The sequence below is a fragment of the Antechinus flavipes genome, chromosome 1, assembly GCF_016432865.1.
Source record: "Antechinus flavipes isolate AdamAnt ecotype Samford, QLD, Australia chromosome 1, AdamAnt_v2, whole genome shotgun sequence".
Lineage (NCBI taxonomy): Eukaryota > Metazoa > Chordata > Mammalia > Dasyuromorphia > Dasyuridae > Antechinus > Antechinus flavipes.
Window position 1 is genome coordinate 449671924 of NC_067398.1, and position 23991 is coordinate 449695914.

At 34.7% G+C, this 23991-nt stretch overlaps 1 protein-coding gene across 1 annotated transcript in view; it reads left to right on the top strand.

The window, feature by feature from the left end:
* The first annotated feature begins 757 nt into the window (after positions 1–757).
* TRPA1 (transient receptor potential cation channel subfamily A member 1) overlaps positions 758–23991 on the top strand; it is an 82745-nt gene continuing 59511 nt past the window's right edge. The window contains exons 1-4 of the mRNA XM_051970052.1: positions 758–1076; positions 10920–11082; positions 12904–13079; positions 17164–17271. Coding sequence (XP_051826012.1) covers positions 960–1076; positions 10920–11082; positions 12904–13079; positions 17164–17271 — 564 coding nt within the window. The 5' untranslated portion in view covers positions 758–959. The remainder of the gene's footprint in view (positions 1077–10919; positions 11083–12903; positions 13080–17163; positions 17272–23991) is intronic.

Genomic DNA, 23991 nt, shown 5'->3' on the forward strand with positions numbered 1-23991 from the left:
TCTATTGTTTAGGTAAATCTCATAAGAATCTTTTAAGATGTAACTATTTTCAGGAAAACAACCTCTTGAAATTGAAATAATAGAAAGTAAATTATATAACATATAGAACTAGAAGGATCTTAGAACAAAGTGAATAAGTGATTTGTGATCCCGCATCACATAATTCATGTCCTAGTTTAGGAGCCATGTCTCCTGGCTCTCAACAATCATGTGTTTGTTTCACTAGACCTCCTAAAATGATTTACTTTGAGAATTTTCCTCCTCACCTTTCCCTCACGTCACTGGTAAAGATACGATTTCTTCCAAAATTTTAGAAGCACAATCTATCCAAAAGCATATCCGCTTCTACTGGGGAGCAAACTGGAGGCCCATCCAAAGGTCCTAGGAACAGAAGAAATCACTCAATGAAATGACCCAAGATCCCTCTGAAGGACATACAACATTCATTTTATACAATTGTTTACACACACACACACACACACACAAAATGAATGTTATACAATTGTTTATACACACACACGGACAGGAAGTATGTCCTTTGCAGTCCAGAGCCTGTGATTACTGAAAACTGAGTAGCGTCTGATTTCTTGACCACTGTCCTTCCCTAATCCCCGCCTCTGCCGTTTTGCCAAAAGAGGAGAGGGAAGAGAAGGGTAAGTAATGCTTTTGGACTAGAAAGCTCCACATGAACCTCTACGGCCGACTTGGATTTTTCTCCAAAAGTAAGATTTCGGGAGCTGCTGAAGTGCAGCAAAAGTGTGTTTGTCTAGAACTCAGCCCACACAGACGGGTGAAGGTTCCGAGGCTGCTCTGCCGCATACCCTCCAGCCCAGCTCTATGCCCTTTCTCATGTTCTTCAGTTCCTAATTCCCTCCCTGGAGCTGATTTCTTTCCTCTCTTGGGTCCCCACAGCACCACCCGAGCCCAATCGCCAGCTGGCAGTGCCCGGGGCGGGGTCAATGAAGCGCAACACGAAGAAAGTACAGCTCTCCACCGGGGAGAGTAAAGAGTCCCAGGGCGTTGCCTACGAGGGGGTGGAGAACCAAATGGATGCCACAGAGGAAGATGTATTTAAGGTAAAGGGATTTGGGGGCGACTGGAAGATGCTCTGAAATGTGTGTCCTCTCCCTCCCTTGCACTGAATTTCCACTACTTTCTTCAGGAGTTTTCATAGGTGGCAACTGCAGACACGGCTTGGAAATCTGGGGAGTGCTGCGTGTGCGCCCGTGGCAGTAGAGTTTAGGAAAAACGGGCGTAGGATGCTTAGAGGGAAGTAGCAACTTTAATCTTGGTCCTTTTTCGCGTTCTCCTTCGTCTTGCCTCACCTCCTGCCTTATCATTTGAAGGGGGAGAAATGGGAATGATTCAAACAGGACCCAGGTTCAAGCTGACACGAAGGGGAAAAGGTATGGCTAGATCTTAAGCTCGTTCGTTTACAACAGAGAATCCAATGTCCTCCTGTAGCTTTACATCAGTGCATAGCGCATCCTTGCATAAGTGGGTAAAAGGAAAGTTTTGTACATGTGCATATGTATATGTGTACTTCTAAATGTATGATTGAGGGGAGGCAGTACCATATTGAACTCTTGGCCCACATAACTTAATTAAAAATCCATTTAAGACGCTCATGGGAAGTTTTTGCCAGGGAGATATTGGGAAGAAACTATCTTCTATACAGAATGTCTTAAAGACTACCCCAGTAGATATCCTTACTTTATTGATAAAAATAGGCAACCAGTAGAGACTGTTCTAAGCTCATCCCTTTCCCTCTCAATGATTTCATTTTACTCCAGGCTTCTGACATTAAAAAAAAATCATCCTTTTTAATTGTCTTAGAGAATAGTAAGGTTGTTTCTGTGAACTTTTCCCTCTAATGATGAATACACATAAGATAATGTATGCTTGTTAGATGACTTAGTAGAGGGATGTGGCAAACATAGCAACAGTATTTTAGCAAAACTTGACAGAATTTGGCTGTATCTTTACAGGAATGTGGCACAGGATTTCTGCTTGCTCTAAAACTCTGCTTTATCAACTTCATTTTTTTTATTTTTTTGTATAAAGAAACTTTCTATGAGGTAAATCATTTGAATATTTCCCCTTAATGGTGTGTGGGGGGGTGCATTGATGAGAATTGGCACTGGTTTGATGAAAAAAAGGAATATCTAAGATGCTATTAGAGGGAAAACAAACAAAAACAAACGACTCAATTCTCTTTTCCAGGAAGTCTCATCTCATTTAAAAAATATAAACAATATGTTTTTGTTGTTGCTGGTTTTGTTTTGGAAGTGAGGCTAATAAATGCTTCCCAATTGATAGAGTAGGGGTCAGGAATTGTTAACTTTTTCAGTTTGATGAACTCTCAGATGAAGAAACGTCTTCTTCTAATAATTTTAGAGATTAGGGAATTGAAACACTGAGAAGGTAAGTGACTATCCCAGATTTTCACAATAAACGACTGAGGCAGGATTTAAATTGGGGTCTAATACAGGATGGTATTTTTCTGTAAACTTGGAGAGTAGCCAAGAGCCCTAAAAGGTAAAGTGACCAGCCCAAGATCAAAAAAGTTCTGTCAAGAGATAGAACTTGAACTGAAGACTGATTTGCTTTGGTCTCGAATTAGGAAGTGCCAGGAGGCACTGGAACCTTTGTCCCTCCTGACTCCAACCCCCTACATTCTCTCTAGAATGCCACAATATAGTGGATTTTGTTTTTTTGGAGATTAGGCAAAATTTTCTGCAAGTATTTAACATATTTGAAATGCTAATGTGAAGATAAGTTACAGCTATTTACAGTAAGGACAGCTGGTTACAGTAAGCTACCTACACTAGATGCTATGAATGAGGTGATTAAGAGCCCATCTTTTCCTACTTTAGTGTGGTCAGGGCATACAGTCTGTGTGAGTGTGTGTGTGTGTGTGTGTGTGTGTGTGTGTGTGTGTGTCTATCTGTCTCTGTTGCTGTGTGTCTCTTTCTGTTTCTCCCTCTGTGTCTCTCCATCTCTCTCTGTCTTTCTGTCTCTCTCTATGTGTGTCTCTTTGCCTGTTTCTGTCTGTCTTGCTATTGTTTTTATATGTCTTTGTTTCTGTCCTCTATCTCAGCCTCAATTCTGTCCCTCTCTGTGTCTCTAAGCCTCTGTGTCTCTGCCTCTGTGTGTTTGTTTCTGCCTGTGTTTCTGTCTCTCTCTCTCTCCCTTCTTCTCCCTTTCTCTTTCTGCCAGGAAGGTTACCATCCCCTCTCCCCCAAAGTTCCCAGCATAGTATCACATCATCCTTGGATTCCCTGGAAGGGATTTCTAGGAAGATGCCCTTCTGGATGATACCAGTCTACTGTCCCTATGTCATTTAACTTCTAATCCTTGCCATGCAAATATAATCATAGAAGTAAGAAACTAAGAGTTGTAAGGAACTTCAGAGCCATCTAGACCAGGGATTCTTAACTTTTTCTGAATCCTAGACTCTTAGAAGTCCATGAACCTTCTAGTTGTAGAAGTCTGTGAACCCTTCTCAGAGTAATGTTTTCTTTCAATACATAATAGAAGGAAACATCATATTTTATTTAATTTTTATTGTAAATTAAGATCCTTTTTTTCCTGCCCAATTTCATGGACCCCTTGCAATCTCTCCATAGACTTCTAATTAAAAATCCTTGCTTCAGACAAACTCATGTCATCTTTTTAATATGAAACTTTAGATCAATGCGTATTTTTGTAAGTTCAACAAGTTTATAAAGATCCTAGCTTTTAAAAAAAAGGTTAAGACTATTATCCTCAATTTCTGTACTCAATTATTCCTAAATTAATAATATTTATTACAGGATGATGTGATTTTGAGGGCAGTGAAAGGTCACCCCCCCAATTTTCTGATATTGGCTCACACCTTAGTTTTTGGAAGTTCCATTCTTCCCTTCTGCTGTGTTTAAGAAATCTTATATTTTGTTCTGTCAAAGCTTTGTCAGATATCAGGGTATGATTTGTTTTATATTTATATGTCTGCCTACCTTGAGTGCCCTTAAAATTTAAGAGCAGAACCTTTTTTTATTTACTGAATAGCTTCTAGCCATTAGGAAGGTACCTTATCCAGAGTATCTGTGCTGTAAATATTTTGTAATTTAGAAAGGCAAACAGGAGGTAGCCCTTAAATGTATATTTTCAAGTAATTTTTTTTTGCTTTAGTCTAAGAGAAGGAGTAACTTCAAAATGTAGGCACTGGAGGAGGGCCATTGAAAGAAGTAGTTTTCGTTTGGGGCTTTCAATATGTCTATTTTGACAGATAAAATCTTATTTAATCTGCTTAACAATAGCACTAATCTACATCTCTCTTTATATTACATTTATTTTTGCAGTCAAGGTTCACAGACTAGTGTCATTATTTCTCAGATGCTTTTTGAAAAATAGTGAAGTATTATTGTAACATTCTAGTGGACACTTTAAATTTTAATTGAAGCCTTTTGTTTTCTCACCTTTTTTTTTTCAAAACTAAAAACTTATAAATTGAGTGTTAAATAATGTTGCCAAGAGGAAAAATGAAAACCAGCAGGCATTTCCCATTTTTGAGTAGAATCCCAGTGAAGCGTGATATATATTATCTTGTTTGATGTTCATAACAACAGGAAGCTAGGTGACACAGTTGATAAAGCACTAAATCTGGAGTCAGAAAGATCTGGATTCATTAACTGAGTTACTAGCTTTTTGACTCTTGGATGAATCACTTACTCTCTGTTTTCCTCAGTTTCCTCATATGTAAAATGGAGATAATAATAAATGGGTAAGTGGCACAGTGTATCTAGTTTCAAATTTAACTTTACACATTTATTAGCTGTGAGATCAGAGGTAAGTTACTTAACTGTCTATCTCAGTTTCCTCAATTGTAAAAGGACAATAATAATGAATTCTATTCCCAGAGTGTTATGAAGATCAAATGAGATAATATTTGTAAAGCACTTAACAGTCCTCTTTCCCTTCCTCCCTTCCTTCCTTCCTTCCTTCCTTCCTTCCTCCCTTTATTCCTCTCTCCTTTCCTTCCTCCTTCCCTTTCTTCCTTTTTTTCTTCCTTCCTTCCTTCCTCCCTCCTTCCTTCTTTTCTTCCTTCTTTCCTTCCTTTCTCTTTCCTTTCTTCCTTTGTTCCTTCCTTCCTTCTTTCCTTCTTTCCTTCCTTCTTTCCTTCCTTTCTCCCTCCCTCCCTTTCTTCCTTCTTTGCTTCCTCCCTCCCTCTCTCCATCCCTTTCTTCTTCCTTCCTTCCTTCTTCCTTCCTTCCTCCCTTCCTTCCTCCCTCCTTCCTTCCTTCCTCCCTTTATTCCTCTCTCCTTTCCTTCCTCCTTCCCTTTCTTCCTTTTTTTCTTCCTTCCTTCTTCCTTCCTTCCTTCTTCCTTCCTTTCTCTTTCCTTTCTTCCTTTGTTCCTTCCTTCCTTCTTTCCTTCTTTCCTTCCTTCCTCCTTCCTTCCTTCCTTCCTTCCTTCCTTCCTTCCTTCCTTCCTTCTTCCTTCTTCCTTCTTCCTTCTTTCCTTCCTTTATCCCTCCCTCCCTTCCTTCCTTCTTTGCTTCCTCCCTCCCTCTCTCCATCCCTTTCTTCTTTCCTTCCTTTCCTTCTTTCTGTCTTCCTTCCTTTCTCTGATTTTATAAAGACGAAACTGGATAATATTTGTAATGAACTTTGGAAATCGTAAATGGATAATATCAGTCTTAGTTGTTATTATTACTAGTGATGTCATTATTAGTTTTGTTGTTACTAACTTGTGAGGTAGGTTTTATTGTTATCTCCATTTTCCAGAGGAGGGTTCTGGAGCTGAATTATGTTAGGTGACTTGTACAAGGCCACAAAACTAGTTAGTGTCTGAACCACTATTTAGTGGTATAATCAAGTGTTTTGGAAATTGGTTGAATGACTGTATCCAGAGAATATTCATTGATGCTATTTCAAAAGGTCATTAGTTGAGAGTCCCAGGTATCTGTCAGTTCTTGGCTTATACCATTTAACAATTTTATCATTGTTGTTTGTTCTTCATTCTTGAAGAAGTCCTTGACATCAGGGAGGTGATGCCATGATGTGCAAGTGAATTGGATTTAAGTGAGGAAGGGATGTGCAAGATACCTGCTGTACTTTTCCCTCCAGAGCCATCTGAGTCCAGTGGCAAGATATAGATTAAGACAAAGATTGAGACAACTGGAGTTAGTCTTGAATGAAATGGGAGACTTTGGCCTTTTTAAGGTAAGGTCTTCAATAGGTCTCATTTTGACTGAGGCCACACTGATTCAGTCATTAAGGTTAGGTTGCAGATATTGTTGTTATTTGTCCTTCTTTCTTGAAGAGTATCATGACATTAGGGAGATGATTCCATGACATGAAAGTTCATTGAATGTAAGTGAGGAAGGGCTGTGCAGGGTCACCTGCCTCATTTTCCCCTCCAGAGCCATCTGGTTTCAGTGGCAAGATATAGATCAAGATGACTGGAGATTAACTTGAATAAAAGGGATAGATGCCACCCTTATTATATTTGCAAATAATACAAAACTTGAAAGGGTGTTGAATACAAAATAAGACCACAAAAAATTCTCAAAAGAGAGACATTTGGACTATTTCAATAAGATGGAATTTAATAGGAATAAATGTAAAGTCTTACATGGGATTAAAAAAATCAAATGCCAAAGGATGTGTTGGAAAAGATTGACTAAACAGCCACTTGACTGAAAAAGATAAATGGATTTTTGTGGAATGCAATACTGATGTGTTAACAAGTATAATGAAATTTACTTTTAAGGTTCATTTTAGGATTTTTTAGGATTCATTAAGAAGAATTCATTACTAAAGAAGAAAGAGTAGCACTAGACTCTGTCACTGGTTGATCTACATTGGATTATTGCATTCCATTTTAGGTGCCACATTTAAAGAATTTGAAAGGGAAACTTAGGGACCACAAGATCATACTCTATTAAAATCAATTGAAAAAGTAAGGAGTTTTTTAAGCTGGGGAAGAAAACATTTTGAAAAGTATGACATCTAATTTCAAATAGGGTTATAAATATAGATAAATAGATAGATAGATAGATAGATAGATAGATAGATAGATAGATAGATAGATAGATAGAGATAGAGATAGAGATAGAGCTGTTTATCTAGAAAAGGGATTGATTTGTTCTGTTTGGCTCCAAAGGCCAAAATTAGGAATAGTAGAAAGAAACTTTTAAAATGCAAATTTAGCTTGGGATAAGGACAATTTCCTTCAAATTAAAGCTATCCAAAAAGTAGATTTAAGTTCTTTCAAGAAATAAGCTTCTCTACAGTAGGTATCTTCAGGCAAAAGCTATAAATTCTTTTTACAATATACATTAAATTAGATGGACTCCCTGAAGTCCTTTCTAAGTATAGAATTATATAATAATAAAAACAAAAGACTGGGCTAATTTGAATTTTATAAAACAGATCAACCTGAATCTTGTCCTTGGATGATGTCTTCATCTGCTTCAAATTTCTTCTTCAAAAGAGAATTCTTATCTTTTCCTCATTCTTTCATCAATTTTTCTGTCCTTTTATTCCTACTGCTTGGCATAGTTCCTGGCAATTATTTGGCATGTAATAAAAGTTTGTTGATTAATTAAATAATTCATTATAAGTTTCCCTTCTAGTTTCCTTCTTTATTTCACTAACTTTCTTTGGAAACATATAAAATTAGCATAGGCTTGCTAAAATATTTGATGATATATCATGATTATGACAATGATGGCTAGCTATATGTAGCACATCAAGATTTGTAAAGAACTTTACATATTTATTTCACAACATTGTAAGTTAGTTGTTATTATTGTTCACATTTTGCAGAAGGGAAAATTGAGACTGAGAGGTTAAGTTCCTTATTCAGAGTCACATAGTTAAATATCTGAGGCAAGATTAAATTCAAACTGTTGAAAATGATTAATAATGAATTTCTTTAAGGGTAATTTAATTTTCTCTATGCCTTTGTTAACATCAGACACAAAGCAGAAGTTTGTAAATATAAAGAAAAGAGGCTGTTAATGTCCTAAAGAGGATGAAAATTATATGCAAAATATTTTATTAATTTGCTGAAATAAAATACTTCATTTTCTTTTGCAACTTCAAAGTATTTTTTTCAAAGGTTATAACAATTATATGAATAAGTGTTCATTTGCAATCTAATAGAGAATTTTAATTCTACAAGTTCCAATACTGAACTTTTTTTTGTCTTAATGAATTACAGCAGTATTTCCATGAGCTCTTGATTCTGATATACACTTAATACAGTATCATTGAATTTCTGTTGACATTGGGCCATTGAATGAGTATATAAACAGGTTTTACTGGCTCCATTAGATGGAAGCCAGTTGTCCAGAGGGAAAATTAACTACAAAACTGAAAATTGTAGGCAAAAAACCTCTATATGAGACTTAGCCAAAAAAAGGGGGGGGGATAGGACATTTTTGTTAGGGATGAGAAATATTGAAGAGAATCTAATACTGGGTAAATTTCATAACTGATCCCTTAATGTATACATGGAAGTTTTGAGGATGCCCTTACCCTATGGTACTGCTACAGCATAGATTTTAATAGCAACTACATAAAATTCATTTTGTAAAGTCAAATGTGGTGGAGGAATTTTTTTTTTATGCTAGTATAAGCAAACACATAAATTTGGAGAGGAAGTTTTTTTTTTTTTTTCCATATTCAGCCTGTTTTTTTTTTTTTTTCAAAATGGAAAAAAAAACCACCCTTATTACACCCTTATGTATACAGCAATGTCCTCAGCACTTTAAATCCTTCATTTCAGTTGTTTATTTGTTTTCATAGAAAGGAACGGTATTTGAGAATTCATTGATTTTGTGTCCTTCTCTAAAGGTTTTAGTTAGAAATACTAGGTTCAATAGTCCTAGGTTCAATAGGACAGAATTGTGTACTGAAATACCTCAGTTTGCTTTGCTTTGTGTTTAATTTTTAAAATAAGAAGCATTAAATGTGTGTTAACACATTTCTGATTGTCAAGAGAAAATTCATGGATGAATCAATCAAGTTTACACTTAAAATATAGTTAACTTTAGGGCAGAAGCAGGGAAGCACAGAGGATGTTCACAGGCAGATACAGAAACAAGAATGCATGTTATATTCAGCGGGAAGTAAAGAAAACAGCCTGAGGCGGGCAGGGGAAAGAAAACTGTACAAGTTGGTGAATTTGAGGAAATGAGGTTGGAGAGGTAATTTTTTGCCATATTATTAAAGGCCTTAAAAGCCTTGGATTTAATCCACAATACAGTAACTGGGGAGCCATTGTAGGTTATTGAGCCAGTGAATAGTAAGATTGAAAAAAATTATCCTATTCATCTTGCAATGATGTATAAATTGATTAGAGGTTAGTTTAGAAACTATGAGACAATTATAAAACAATCCAGGTTTCAGTATTTCAATGGACTTTATTATTTTTATTTTCCCCAGTTATAAGTAAAACAAATTTTCTTTTGGTTATACTTGTACATTCATTTTTTACAAATCTCCATATGAATCATGTTGGGAGAGAAAAATCAGAACAAAAGGGAAAACCTGCAAGGAAAAAAAAACAGAAAAAAAAAAGTGAACATAGTATGTTTTTATTTAGATTTTTTTCACACAAAATTTATTGAGATTACCATGGATCACTGAACAACTGAGAAGAACCAAGTTTGTCTTAGCAGATCATCATCCAATCCTGTTGTTGCTCTCACAATGTTTTCCTGTTATGCTTGCTTCACTCAGCATAATTTCATGTAAATCTTTACAAGCCTTTCTAAAATCAACCTGTTCATCAATTTTACAGAACAATAATATTCCATTACTTTCAAATACCATAAAATTCAACCATTCACCAATTGATGGGCATCCATTCACTTTCCAATTCTTTGCCACTAAAAAAAGAGCTGCTACAAATATTTTTGCATATGTGAGCCCTTTTCTCTCTTTTATGATTTCTTTGGGATATAGACCTAGTAATAGCACTGTTGTGTGAAAGGGTATGCACAGTTTTATAGCCGTTTGGTTATAGCCTCTCCAGAATGGTTGAATCATTTCACAATACCAACAATGTATTAGTATACAGTTTTCCCACATCCCCTCCAACATTTATCATTATCTTTTCATATTACCTTAGCCAACCTGATAAATGTGAATCAGTACCTCAGAGTTTTCTTAATTATGATTTCTCTAATAGTGATTTAGAGGATTGTTCCATATGACTATAGACAACTTTCATTTCATCATCTGAAAATCTTTTTCAGGGGGGACTAAGAGTAGAGGGGGCGGGGAGAAGGAAGGGAAAAAATTTGGAACACAAAGCTTTGCAAGAGTGAATGCTGAAAATCATGTGTATGTTTTGAAAATAAAAAGCTTTAATAAAAAAAATTGAAAAAAAAATTACTCTTGCAAGACAAGACCTGTGTTTACAAACTTATTTTATACAGTGCCTATCACATTACCAAATTTGTTGTTGTTGTTCACTTGTGTCTGACTCTTGTGTGACTCCATTTGAGGTTTTCTTGGCAAAGAAATTGAATTCATTTGCTATTTCTTTCTTTACTTCATTTTACAGATGAGGAAATCGAGGCAAACAGGATTAAGTGAGTTGCCTATTTGCACATAGCTATTAGATTTCTGAGATTGGATTTGAACTCATGAATATGAATTTTCCTGACTCAGACCTCATACTCTCTTTACTATGCCACATAGCTTGCCCCATGTTACCCCCACAGTTCCAAATATGCAATAAATAATTTGAGATAATGACAATCCTTTTTAGGCTATACAGAATAATATATAGAGAATGTACAGAATCATACTTTGGGATATAATAGGAGGTTAGATTGTTAAAAAATATTTTTGTTTTGTACTCCATGCTTAAATAAATGTTTTTAGTATATCACCAATCTTCTTTTTATATAAAACTAGGTTATTTTTAAAGGAAATGTAAAGGGGTTACAAAGCTTCATCATGAAACATCGTGACGGTTTATGTAGATATGATGAACTAAATGCCACGCCCTTGCATCATGCAGCTGCACAAGATCAAGTTGAACTGCTGGAAATGATTATCAATGACTCCTCATTTGAAGGTAACTCAAGGTTATAACAAGTATACGTTCCTGTTCCATATGTCAATAATATCCCTTCAATAGAGCACAAACTTAGGAAGATGAAGAAAGTGAATGGAGAAAACAAAAAACAAACAAACAAAAAAAAGCCCAATGTATCTGGACCAAAGCTCTTCATGAAGGATATATAGACTATGAAACAAATCCAATCCCAGATTTTGTAGTTTACTAGTTCCTGAAGTGCCAATGACATCATAATCACATTGGAATGAGCCTTACATTAATTATTATTCTTGTATATTTATGCATTATAGGAATTATGTATATATGCATAAATGCATACATGTATACATATAGGGAACCTCATGATGTGAGGTGTTTAAATATGTATACATTCATATGTGTGGTAATACATATATACATATGTATAATTAATTAAGAGGTAGTACAGTATGGTATATTGAAAGCTGGCCTTCATCAGAATACTTGGGATACGTGGTTGCTTCTGGCAACACCCAGGCTATCTGACCACGGACAAAGCATTTAACATATTACTGTTCTGGTCAACTGCCTAATGAGCTATAAGGTGCAGAAAAGATGCTAATTTTTATTGATACAGACAGCTCCTATTTAAGCAGTCCTTATCCCAGTGAAATAATAGATCTGTTCAGCAGTTAAATTAATCACTTCCATCTGTCTATGTAGACATCACATATATTTACAATGTATAAAATATGTAAAATCGAATAAAATGTAGATGCATTCCTCTCTGAAATATGTTAGGAAATCTTCTTTTTGAGCAAAGTTGTTTGTTTCCTAAGGGTGAATTTCTCCAAATTAAACACAAAGGAAACTTCACTGGGAAACATTCAATTATCTCTACTTTTGGTAGGGCCTGGATCTTGTTTTGCTTCTGTTGTCACTGTTTCTAGCTTGGTAAATTATGTTAAGGAGGCACTCAGGAAATACTTGATTTGTTGATAGAGGAGTAAAACTAATTGCATTATTATTAAATCTTTTGAGAGAAATTGTTATTAAATAACCAATTATGGGGGAGATACAAGTGTTTTCCCCCCTTCTTAGATCCTCATTCATGCCATCCTAGCATCTGAATGACATTGTTGATGATTGAAATTGGCCAAATCCCATCAAGTACCTGATTCTGGGTAGGATTGCTCCTTTTAACTAGAAAACCTTACATAAAATTCAATCCAAGATAAATTCTGGCACATTGTTTTCCACTCAGCAAAGTCTAAGCAGAGTTGATCCCCCCCTGCCTTTTGTCTAGATTGATCTAAGCAGAAGTAGTCTAGATAAGAGACATCTCTATCTCCGAGACTAAGTGATTAGAGTAATTATAATAAGCCCAATTCTCATTACACTATTCATTATTCTCCTTGTTTTCTTAAATTTATTTTATTCTTAATTTATGCAATAAAACAAGTATTTCCACAACACATTGAAATATAAAGATGATTGAACATGAAACTGCAAATTTCCTATGCACAAAATGCTATTCCTTCAAATATATACAACAAAATTATCATTTAAATTTCTCCCCCTGCCTTTTTTTTTCCTTCTCTCCCTCCACCCACTGTTGTACAGATGGCCACTATTAGAACACCCATTCTTCCAAGGGCATTTAAGCATTCAGTGGGTTGCATGAAGGGTGTTTAGCCTTCAACTGTGTCACTGACACCTTATATTAATTATCTGTTAGCATGATTAATAAAATGATTAATTATCCAGAAACTATCTCTTGAACTTTTTATACATCATACAGTATAGCCAAAAGAAAATAAATTGTTTCTATTTTATGCTGCTTTTTTTTTCCCCTCCTAGGACTGAATATACTGGATATTTCAGGAAATACCCCTTTGCATTGGGCTGTTGAAAAAAAACAAGTTGAAAATGTTAAATGTCTTCTTAGCAGAGGAGCTGATCCAAACATTTGCAACAACAACTTGCTAGCACCCATTCATCTAGCTATTCAATGTTTTCATAATGATATAGTGAAGGTAAGGCTACCATGAGAAGTATGCATGTATTTGTGTGTGTGTATGTGTGTATGTGTGAGCAAGACACAGAAAGAGACAGAGAGATAGTGATGGAGACAGAGACAGAGAGAGACAGACAGAGAGAGAGTTGAGGGAGGGAAAAAGAGAGGGAGGGAGGAAAGAAAGGAGGGAAAGAGGAAGGGAGTAAGAAAGGGAGATATGTGAGGATGTGAGTAGGTATGTATAACTCATGAATCCTTTTTCACAATGCAGTTGTCTTCAGGTGAATCAGGTTGACCCGTCAAACTCAGAACAAACAGAAATTGTGTGATTAGCACCATTTCTGAACAACTTAAATGACTCACCCTCTGAATAGCATAGGAATTAGCAATATTTTTTTCAATGGTCTTGGAAATAGTCATAGCATCATTTTCTTCAACTGTTGACAGCATCACACCATCATCATGAAAATAGAAAAGGTTATAGAATTGGATCACTCAATTCAGGAAGCCTACACGTACACCCATACATATATATAATGCATGTGTGTGTGTGTGTGTGTGTGTGTGTGTGTGTATTCTGTTTCAGGAATACCTTTCATTAAATACAATGAACTTAGAAGAATCAAGTCAACAAGCATTAAGTGTTATGTGTCAGCTACTCTGTAAACCTTCAGGATAAAAAGCAAGGCAAAAAAGGCTTAATTTTCAGTTTAGGGAAGACAAAATGTAGCCAACTTTGCATTAATAAAATAAATACTGGGTAAACTGGTCATAATGATTTAGGAGAAGGTTTTAGCATGAAGAAGGATGAATTCTTATAGAAGATAGAATTTTAGATGGTACTTGAAAGAAGTTGGGAATGGAGATGGGGGTAAGAGAATTTCAGGATAAGGAACAACTAGTGAAAAGGCCCAGAGTTGGAAGATGGAGTGCCAATTTCCAAGGATCAGTAAGGAGGCCATTGTCACTAGAAGTCATGTATATTAAGAAAAGTAAAATGTGCCATGACTGAGAAATGTAAGAAAGAGTCAAATTATAAATGTCTCTGAATCCAAATAGATGATTTTATATTTGATTCTGAAAGTAACAGAGAGATGATCTTGCCATATAGTCAAAATGAGGAATAATAGAATTTGTACTTTAACACATTAGATAGACAAGAATAAGACCTTCAACATATTGCATCCTCTATATAGGATTTTAAAAATTTTGTACAAAAGTTGCTCCAAAAGAGATGTAGAAAAGTTATATTCTTTGGCATTTTCCATTAATTATATCAGAGATATCATTGTCCCATGTACAAAAGAGTTTTGGACATGCGTGGAGTGAGAAGAAACCTTTCAAGTCATAGATCTTATATTTACTAACTCTCTGTTACAGGATAATTTGCTTATTATCTCCCAGCCTTAGTCCTTCACCTCCAGGGTGAGGAAAATAATAATTGAATTACTCATCTCTTGAAATTGTCATGAAAGAAGTACTTTGTGAACCTCTATAAACAATATATACCACTGGGTCATCATTTTTTAGTATTGAAATGTCATGTGGACTGAAGTAGAGATAATCCTGTCAGTATAGGAAAGGCCATGTTTTGGAATCTGGAACACATTTTCTGTTTTTTTTTTTTTAAAGCACCTTATGAATGGTGATCTATTTAGTTCATTTTGTAGCCATTTGTACCTCTAATTATAGGCCATGGAATGGCCACCTGCCATTTTGGAGAATGTATTGGCCTTCAAGTCAAGATGGACCTAGATTTGAGGTATACCTCTGACTTATTCTGTCTGTGACACTGTACATGTTATTGATTTCTTCATTACCACTAGACAACTGTAAGATATAGCAAGTATCATTCTGCTTCAGTAGAGGGAACTTCCAACTCAGGTGAAGTCACAGAGCTGGTAAAAATTAAGAATGTAAATTTGCACTGGTACCGGGAGTTTCTATCTCATGAAATCATATGTCTAGATAAAAAATAATACTCATTTTTTCTTTTAAAACTGATCAATAATATTTAACAATTTAATGATTGTATAAGGAAGACAAAGGGGAATTTTAAAACTTCCTAACAATGTGTTTTATTTTCCAATGAATCTCACTATCCTATTTTATCTTTTCTTCTAGAAGAAGATGTTATTCATCTCTTCACACTAGGATCGTAGAACTGAACAAGAAAAAGGCTGGAGATTTGTCTTGAAGAATATTAGGGATTTGGGTTGCTTCTAGGAAGTCACTCCAAATGTTTACAGGGATTATTTGTATCTGACCTGTGGTTGAGCATTCCAAGCTCCTATTTGTCACAATCAGGCACACTAACTTGATTCTTGACTCTTACATAGCGATGTCATTTTGGGCCTCTCTGAGAACAAAGGACAACAACTAACTAGAGAGTCAAGGCAACAAATATATTTTTAAATAAATTTCTTTTATTTTTTTTTTGGTGAGGCAATTAGGGTTAAATGATTTGCCTAGGGTCATACAAGTAGGAAATGTTAACTTTCTGAGGATGGGTTTGAACTCAGGTTCTTCTGATACTAGGGCCAGTGTTCTTTCCACTGTGAGAGTATTTATTTAGTACCGACTGTGTACTAAACACTGCAATCAACTATGTACAAACAAGGGAATGCAGAGTAATTTCAAGTTGATTATCAATGGGCTTAGGATTTTTCACTAGCATTAAGAAGCATCAAGAAAGGCTTCCTGTAGAAAGGGGACTTTAGCTGGACCTTGACCCAAGCTAGGGAATGCGCAAGAAGGAGATGAAAAGGGAGAAGATTCCAGGCATGGGAGACAGTCAAAGAAAATGCTCAGTCTGAAGATGGAATGTTAGTGTGTTGAAAAAATAGGAAGAAAGACAGTGTTAATGAATTACAGAGAATGTGGTGGGTGGTAAAATGCAAGAAGGCTGGAGGTTTAAAAAGGATCCAGGTTATGTGAGCTTTAATTGCCAAGTAGAAGATTTTACACATGATCTTGAAGTTAATAAGGAGTCACTTGAGTTGACTGAAGTGTGGGAAGGAGTTACAAGATCAGATCTGTATTAATGGAAGATTGTTTTGACAGCTGAGTGAAGGGTGATCTAGAGTAAAGCAAAAACTTGAGGTATGGAGATATACCATTAGTTTAGTTATGACATGATGAGGGTTTGTGTGATGATGTTGTCAGTGTCAGAGGAGAGAAAGAGGTGTGTGTGTGTGGGGGGGTGTATGGTGTTATAAAAGTAAATATGATAGGATTTGGCAACTGATTGAACATGGGAGTAAAAGAATGAGGAAACCAAGATGTCACCAGTTGAAAGCCTGAGTGACTGCATGGGGGGAGGCGGGATGAAGTAAAAGAGAAGTTAAGAAGAAGGGAGGGTTTTGGAGGTAAGATAATGGATTCCATTTTGGACAAGTTAAATTTAAAAATTCTGAGACTGTAGTTGAGAGTTCTAATAAGTCTGTGAAAATATAAAATTGAAGGATAGGAGAAGTAGAGGCTGAATAAATATCTGGGAATCATCTGCTTAAATCCACCTCAATGTAGATCCAAGGGATCCATATTCAAATATTACCTTTACAGCATTTTCAACTTTACAGAAGTCCTTTAGAATGATTGCAAAACTATGTAACTCCCAGTTTCTGAGCAAACTGGTACTTTCAGTATACCCTTCTCTGAATATGCTTCATCTAGAAATGGCAGAAATTTTCAAGAGCTGGGTCATTAACTCTAGCATTTAAATTTTTAGAAGTAATTGCTTTATGTTCTTAGTCCCATTTTACTCTCACTCCTTTAGACTCTTGTTTATAAATCAAATAATGGTAAGTTTGGAAAAAGAAGACTAAATAGCCACTTGTTTCTCATATCTGATTTTAGAATTTCCTAATGAAATAAAGCTTAGCCCTCTGATCTATGAGGTCTTTGCTTACCCTAAACATCCCTGATTCTGTAACATCATCCACGGATAGGGTTCACATTTCATAGGTATAAAAAATCACTGTCTAAATCTTACTTTTTATATAAAATAAAGTTTTTGTGAATGCTTATTTTTAGTAATTTTATTTTCATTAGTTAAAGTTGTAATTTTGGTTCTTAACAGTTTTATTTCCTTTTCTCCATAGATTTTGATTGAGCACAATACTACTGATGTTAATTTAATAGGAGAAAATGGAAACACACCCCTGATGCTGGCCTGCTCCAAAGATAATAGTGAAGCACTAAAACTTTTGGTTTGTATAGTTTTATTTTTTCAAAATTTTCAAATTCAGGCTTCAATCATTTATAAGTTTTGCCATTGTAGGCAAATCACTTCAAATCATTGGACTTAAAGATAATAGTACTTATGTTACAGATCTCACAGACTTGTTATAGATAAAGTAATGGGCAATTGTGAGTTATTATTAGAACTTATTTTAGAAGATACACAAGTACCTTCTCCAGAAAAAAAAAAAAACTTTTCCAGTATTTTATTATTTTAGACTGCATGATTAAGATACTGTCAAAGATACAGTCTGTCTGGATTTCAACAAAATATTTGGTGATATCTCTAATATCTTGTTGGGCAAAGTAAATAAATGAGAACATATAATCAGATAATTGTTCAGTTAGCTACATTTATATCTTGAATACTAACAATACCAAAGAGTACTAACTAATTGTTATCAAACTAGAGGGTTTCTGATGAATGACTTTTTATTGAATCTTATTCTGTTCAATTTTTTAAACTTCTTGAGTGAAGGCACACCTATGAATTTTGCAGAAAGAGATAGCTTATATATCAGATGACAGAATAAAGAGCTCAAAAAATCTTAACTATCTAGATTATAAGATCAAAAGACATAGAGTTATAAGGATATTGGGAGATAAGCTAATCAACATGTTTTTTTTTAAATTATTTTTATACCTTTTTATTTACAAGATATTTGCATGGGTAATTTTTTCAGCACTGATAATTGAAAAACCTTTTATTACAACTTTTCCCCTCCTTCCCTCACCTCCTCTCCCAGATGGCAGGTAGACCAATACATGTTAAATATATTAAAGTATATGTTAAATACAATATATGTATACATGTCCATACAATTATTTTGCCACACAAGAAGAAGCAAACTTTGAAATAATGTACAATTAACCTGTGAAGGAAATAAAAAAAATGCAGGCAGACAAAAATAGAGGGATTGGGAATTATATGTAGTGGTTCACACTCATTTCCTAGAGTGCTTTCTCTGGGTGTAGCTGGTTCAATTCATTACTGCTCTGTTGGAACTGATTTGGTTCATCTCATTGTTGAAGAGGGCCACATCCATCAGAATTGATCATCATATAGTATTGTTGTTGAAGTGTATAATGATCTCCTGGTTCTGCTAATTTCACTCAGCATTAGTTTATGTAAGTCATTCCAAGCCTTTCTGAAATTATCCTGCTGGTCATTTCTTACAGAACAATAATATTGTATAACATCCATATACCACAATTTATTTATTCAGCCATTCTCCAATTGATGGGCATCCACTCAGTTTCCAGTTTCTGGCCTCTACAAAGAGGGCTGCCACAAACATTCTTGCACATACAGGTCCCTTTCCCTTCTTTAAGATCTCTTTGGGATATAAGCCCAATAGTAATGTTCTTTTTTTTAATAAATAAAAAATAATCACATAAAACTAACAAGGAAAATTTAAAAGAGATCATTTGGAGTTGTTAATCTTAAATTCATAATTACAATTGTTGCAGAATACAACTGCATGACTCACAGTTTAATGGCAATGATTGAGGGAAAAAACAGAGGGGTTTTAGTTGGTCCCTGCAAAAGTTAGCATGGTGATGCATTTGGTTCCAAGACTAATGCAAACTACGGCTGCTTTATGGGAACATATAATCCAAAACAAGTGAGATGTTAATCTTGCACTATTTTATGTTAGTCAGAATGCATCTGGACCTTTTTATTTGTTCAAGACCCAATAGGCATCATTTTATTTTAGATTCTATATTATTTTTATTTCTGTTATAAGTTCTGATTTCTTTCTCTTCTACTCTAATTTCCCATTCATTGAGAAAGCAAAGAAAAAATATAACTAAAATGACTTCTTGGGCAAAACAAATTGCTACAGCAGTCATGTCTAAAAGAAAGAAAGGAGAGGATTCTGGAAAAATGGCAGAATAGGTTAAAAAAATTCCAACCTCTCCAAATTTCTCCCACAAAAAAAGATCAAATTATGCATTAGCAAAAATGTAGAGTGGTGAAAATAAACATAAGTTGAGGCAGAACATTAGTCTTTTGGGGACAAGTGGAGATGATCCAGAACAGAAATTTTGTTTCTGTGAAGTGTAAAAACTTCCACTTAGTGAAACAGCAAGTGGCAAACCCTGAAACTAACTAGGTTAGAAGGTAACCTTAGCTCCAATTAGGAATTTTCATCTTCTGAACCATGTGGGTAATCGGGCATCTAAGTGGATGAAATGAAGATTGAGGGAAACTCTACTAATAGGATTTCAGTCCCAGCTGTGCTATTGAGCTGCTGTCTTGAGCCAGAAGCAACAAGCACAGACCTAGTAAGTGCAGAAGCAGTGGGGAAGGGATGCTGCTACTTGTGGGCATGTAGGAGGACAGAGACCTGAGGCCAGAGGTACCAAATCCTATATTCCAACACTAGAGTTGATACAATAAGAAGTTCCTACTAAAACAAACAAAAAAGCAGGCAACAGAGAAAGAACTCAACTTTAGAAAGTTAGTAGGGGAATAAAGAAGACCAAGGTTTGTCTTCAGAAGAGAACACTGAAGCAAAAATATTCTTTCCTCCACAAAGAGTAACATCAAATTGATCATTTGACAAAAAGGAATTTACAAAGAAATTTCAGAAATCAAATGAGAGAGATTAAGGATAATTTTTAAAAATAAGAACAATCCAAGAAAAACAAAATTATAAAAAGAAAATCAATCAAATTAAAAAGGAGATCCAGAATCTTTTTAAAAATTTAATTCAATTTTTAAAATTTAGTATTTATTTTTCTCCAGTTATATGTAAAAATAATTTTTAACAATCTTTAAAACATTTAAGTTCCAGATTCTCTCCTGTCCTCCTTTCCCATCCCCCCACCTCCATTGAGAATGCAGGAAATTTAATATGTTACATGTGTATGGTCATACAAAGTATTTCCATATTAGTCATGTTGGGAAAGAAAACAGAGACCAAAAAAACTCAAGAAAAATAAATTTGAAAAATTTGCTTCAATCTATATTCAGATTACCATTAGTTCTTTCTCTGGATAAGAAGAATGGTTTTCATCATATGTCATTCAGAGTTGTCTTGGATAATTGTATTGCTGAGAATGGCCAAGTTGTTGACAGCTGATCATCATACAATATCATTATTGCTTTGTACACAATAGATTTCTTTTTTTTTCTAGTAAATTTATTTATTTTTATTTATTTTTAAATTTTTATTTTTTTAAATAACTTTTTATTGATAGAACGCATGTCAGGGTAATTTTTTACAGCATTATCCCTTGCATTCACTTCTGTTCCGATTTTTCCCCTTCCTCCCTCCACCCCTTCCCCCAGATGGCAAGCAGTCCTTTACATGTTGAATGGGTTACAGTATATCCTAGATACAATATATGTGTGCAGAACCGAACAGTTTTCTTGTTGCACAGGGAGAATTGAATTCAGAAGATATAAATAACCCAGGAAGAAAAATAAAAATGCAAGCAGTTTATATTCATTTTCCAGTGTTCTTTCTCTGGGTGTAGCTGCTTCTGTCCATCTTTGATCAATTAAGGCTCTCTTTATCGAAGAGATCCACTTCCATCAGAATACATCTCCAAACAGTATCGTTGTTGAGGTATATAATGATCTCCTGGTTCTGCTCATTTCACTCAGCATCAGTTCATGTAAGTCTCGCCAGTCCTCTCTGTATTCATCCTGCTGGTCATTCCTTACAGAACAATAATATTCCATAACATTCATATACCACAATTTACTCAACCATTCTCCAATTGATGGACATCCTTTCATTTTCCAGCTTCTAGCCACTACAAACAGGGCTTCCACAAAATTTTGGCACATACAGGTCCCTTTCCTTTCTTTAGTATCTCTTTGGGGTATCAGCCCAGTAGAAACACTGCTGGATCAAAGGGTATGCACAGTTTGATAACTTTTTGAGCATAGTTCCAAATTGCTCTCCAGAATGGCTGTATGTGTTCACAATTCCACCAACAATGTATCAGTGTCCCTGTTTTCCCACATCCCCTCCAACATTCCCCATTATCTTTCCCTGTCATTCTAGCCAATCTGACAGGTGTGTAGTGGTATCTCAGAGTTGTCTTAATTTGCATTTCTCTGATTAATAATGATTTGGAGCATATTTTCATATGTCTATAAATAGTTTCAATTTCTTCATCTGAGAATTGTCTGTTCATATCCTTTGACCATTTATCAATTGGAAAATGGTTTGATTTCTTATAGATTAGAGTCAATTCTCTATATATTTTGGAAATGAGGCCTTTATCAGAACCTTTGATTGTAAAAATGTTTTCCCAGTTTATTGTTTTCCTTCTAATCTTGTTTGCATTTGTTTTGTTTGTACAAAAACTTTTCAATTTGATATAATCAAAATTTTCTATGTTGTGGTCAATAGTGATCTCTAGTTCTTCTTTGGTCATAAATTCCTCTCTCTTCCACAGGTCTGCAAGGTAAACTATCCTATGCTCTTCCAATTTATTGATAATCTCATTCTTTATGCCTAGGTCATGAACCCATTTTGACCTAATCTTGGTGTACGGTGTTAAGTGTGGGTCAATGCCTAGTTTCTGCCATATTGATTTCCAATTTTCCCAGCAATTTTTGTCAAATAATGCATTCTTATCCCAGAAACTGGTGTCTTTGGGTTTGTCAAATATTATATTATTAAAGTTATTGGCTGTTTTGTCCTTTGAACCTAACCTATTCCATTGATCAACTAGTCTATTTCTTAACCAATACCAGATGGTTTTAGTAACTGCTGCTTTATAATATAATTTTAGATCTGGTACAGCTAGGCCACCTTCATTTGATTTTTTTTTTTCATTAATTCCCTTGAAATTCTTGACCTTTTGTTTTTCCATATGAACTTTGTTGTTATTTTTTCTAATTCATCAAAGTAGTTTTTTGGGAGTCTGATTGGTATAGCACTAAATAAGTAGATTAATTTAGGTAGTATTGTCATCTTTATTATATTTGCTCACCCAATCCAAGAGCATTTAATATTTTTCCAGTTGGTTAGATCAGACTTAATTTGTGTGGAAAGTGTTTTGTAGTTTTGCTCATAAAGTTTCTGATTTTCCCTTGGCAGATAGATTCCTAAATATTTTATACAATCAGTAGTTACTTTAAATGGAATTTCTTTTTGTATCTCTAACTGTTGAGTTTTGTTAGTGATATATAAGAATGCTGATGACTTATATGGGTTTATTTTATATCCTGCAACTTTGCTGAAGGTGTAGATTGTTTCTAATAACTTTTTGGTAGAATCTTTGGGGTTCTCTAAGTATACCATCATATCATCAGCAAAGAGTGATAATTTGGTTTCCTCATTGCCTATTCTTATTCCTTTAATCTCTTTCTCAACTCTTATTGCCAAAGCTAGCATTTCTAATACAATATTAAATAGTAACAGTAAAACCTTGTTTTAGTCCTGATCTTATTGGGAATGGTTGCAGTTTGTCCCCATTACATATGATGCTTACTGAAATTTATTTATTTTTAATATACATTGTTTTATGAATCATATTGGGAAAGAACAATCAGAGCAAAAGGGAAAAACCATGGGAGAGAAATTTTAAAAATCAAAAAAAGAAGTGATCATAGCATGTATTGATTTGCATTCAATCTTCTTAGTTCTTTTTCTGGATGCAGATAGTATTTTCTGTCCAAAATCTATTGGAATTACTTTGGATCACAGAACTACTGAGAAGAAACAAATCTTTCATAGTTAATCATCACACACTCTTGCTATTATTATATACAATACATTTCTGGTTCTATTTGTTTCACTCAGTATCGTTCACGTAAATCTTTTTAAAATCTTTCTTTCTAAAATCAGTTTGTTCATCATTTTTATAAAACAATAATATTTCATTACCTTCATAGACCACAACTTATTCAGCCATTATTCAATTGATGGGCATCTATCATTTTCCAACTTTTTGCTACCACAAAAAGAGCTGCTACAAATGTGTCTGCATACTTTTCTTTCCTTTATGATTTTCTTGGGATACAGACCTAGGAATGGCACTTTTGAGTCAAAGGGTACGCACAGTTTTGTAGCTTTGGGGGCATAGTTCCAAATTGCTTTCCAGAATGGTTGGATCATTTCACAACTCCACCAATAATGTGTTAGTATCCCAGTTTTCCCACATTTATTATTACTTTTCCCTATCATCTTAGCCAATCTGAGAGGTGTGAAGTGGTATCTCAGAATTCTTTTAATTTGCCTTTCTCTAATCAATAGTGATTTAGAGCATTTTTTAATATAAATATAGATGGCTTTAATATCATAATCTGAAAATTCTTCATATCTTTTGCCAATTTATTATTTGGGGAATAACTTGTATTCTTATAAATTTGACACATGTATTTATATATTTTAGAAATGAGACCATTATTAGAAATACTGACTGTAAAGATTCTTTCCCCAGCTTTGTACTTCCTTTTTAATATTGTGTCTTTTGGTTTTGTTTGTATAAATTTAATGTAATCAAAGTTGTCCATTTTGCCTTTCATAATGTTCTCTAGTTCTTCTTTGATCATGAATTTTTTCCTTCTCCAAAGATCTGATAGATAAAATTATTCCTTGCTCCCCTATTTTTTTAAATGATATTATCCTTTATGACCAAATCATGCACCCATTTTGATCTTATTTTCATATGGGGTGTGAGATATAGATCTATGCTGAGTTTCTGAATGTGATTTTCCA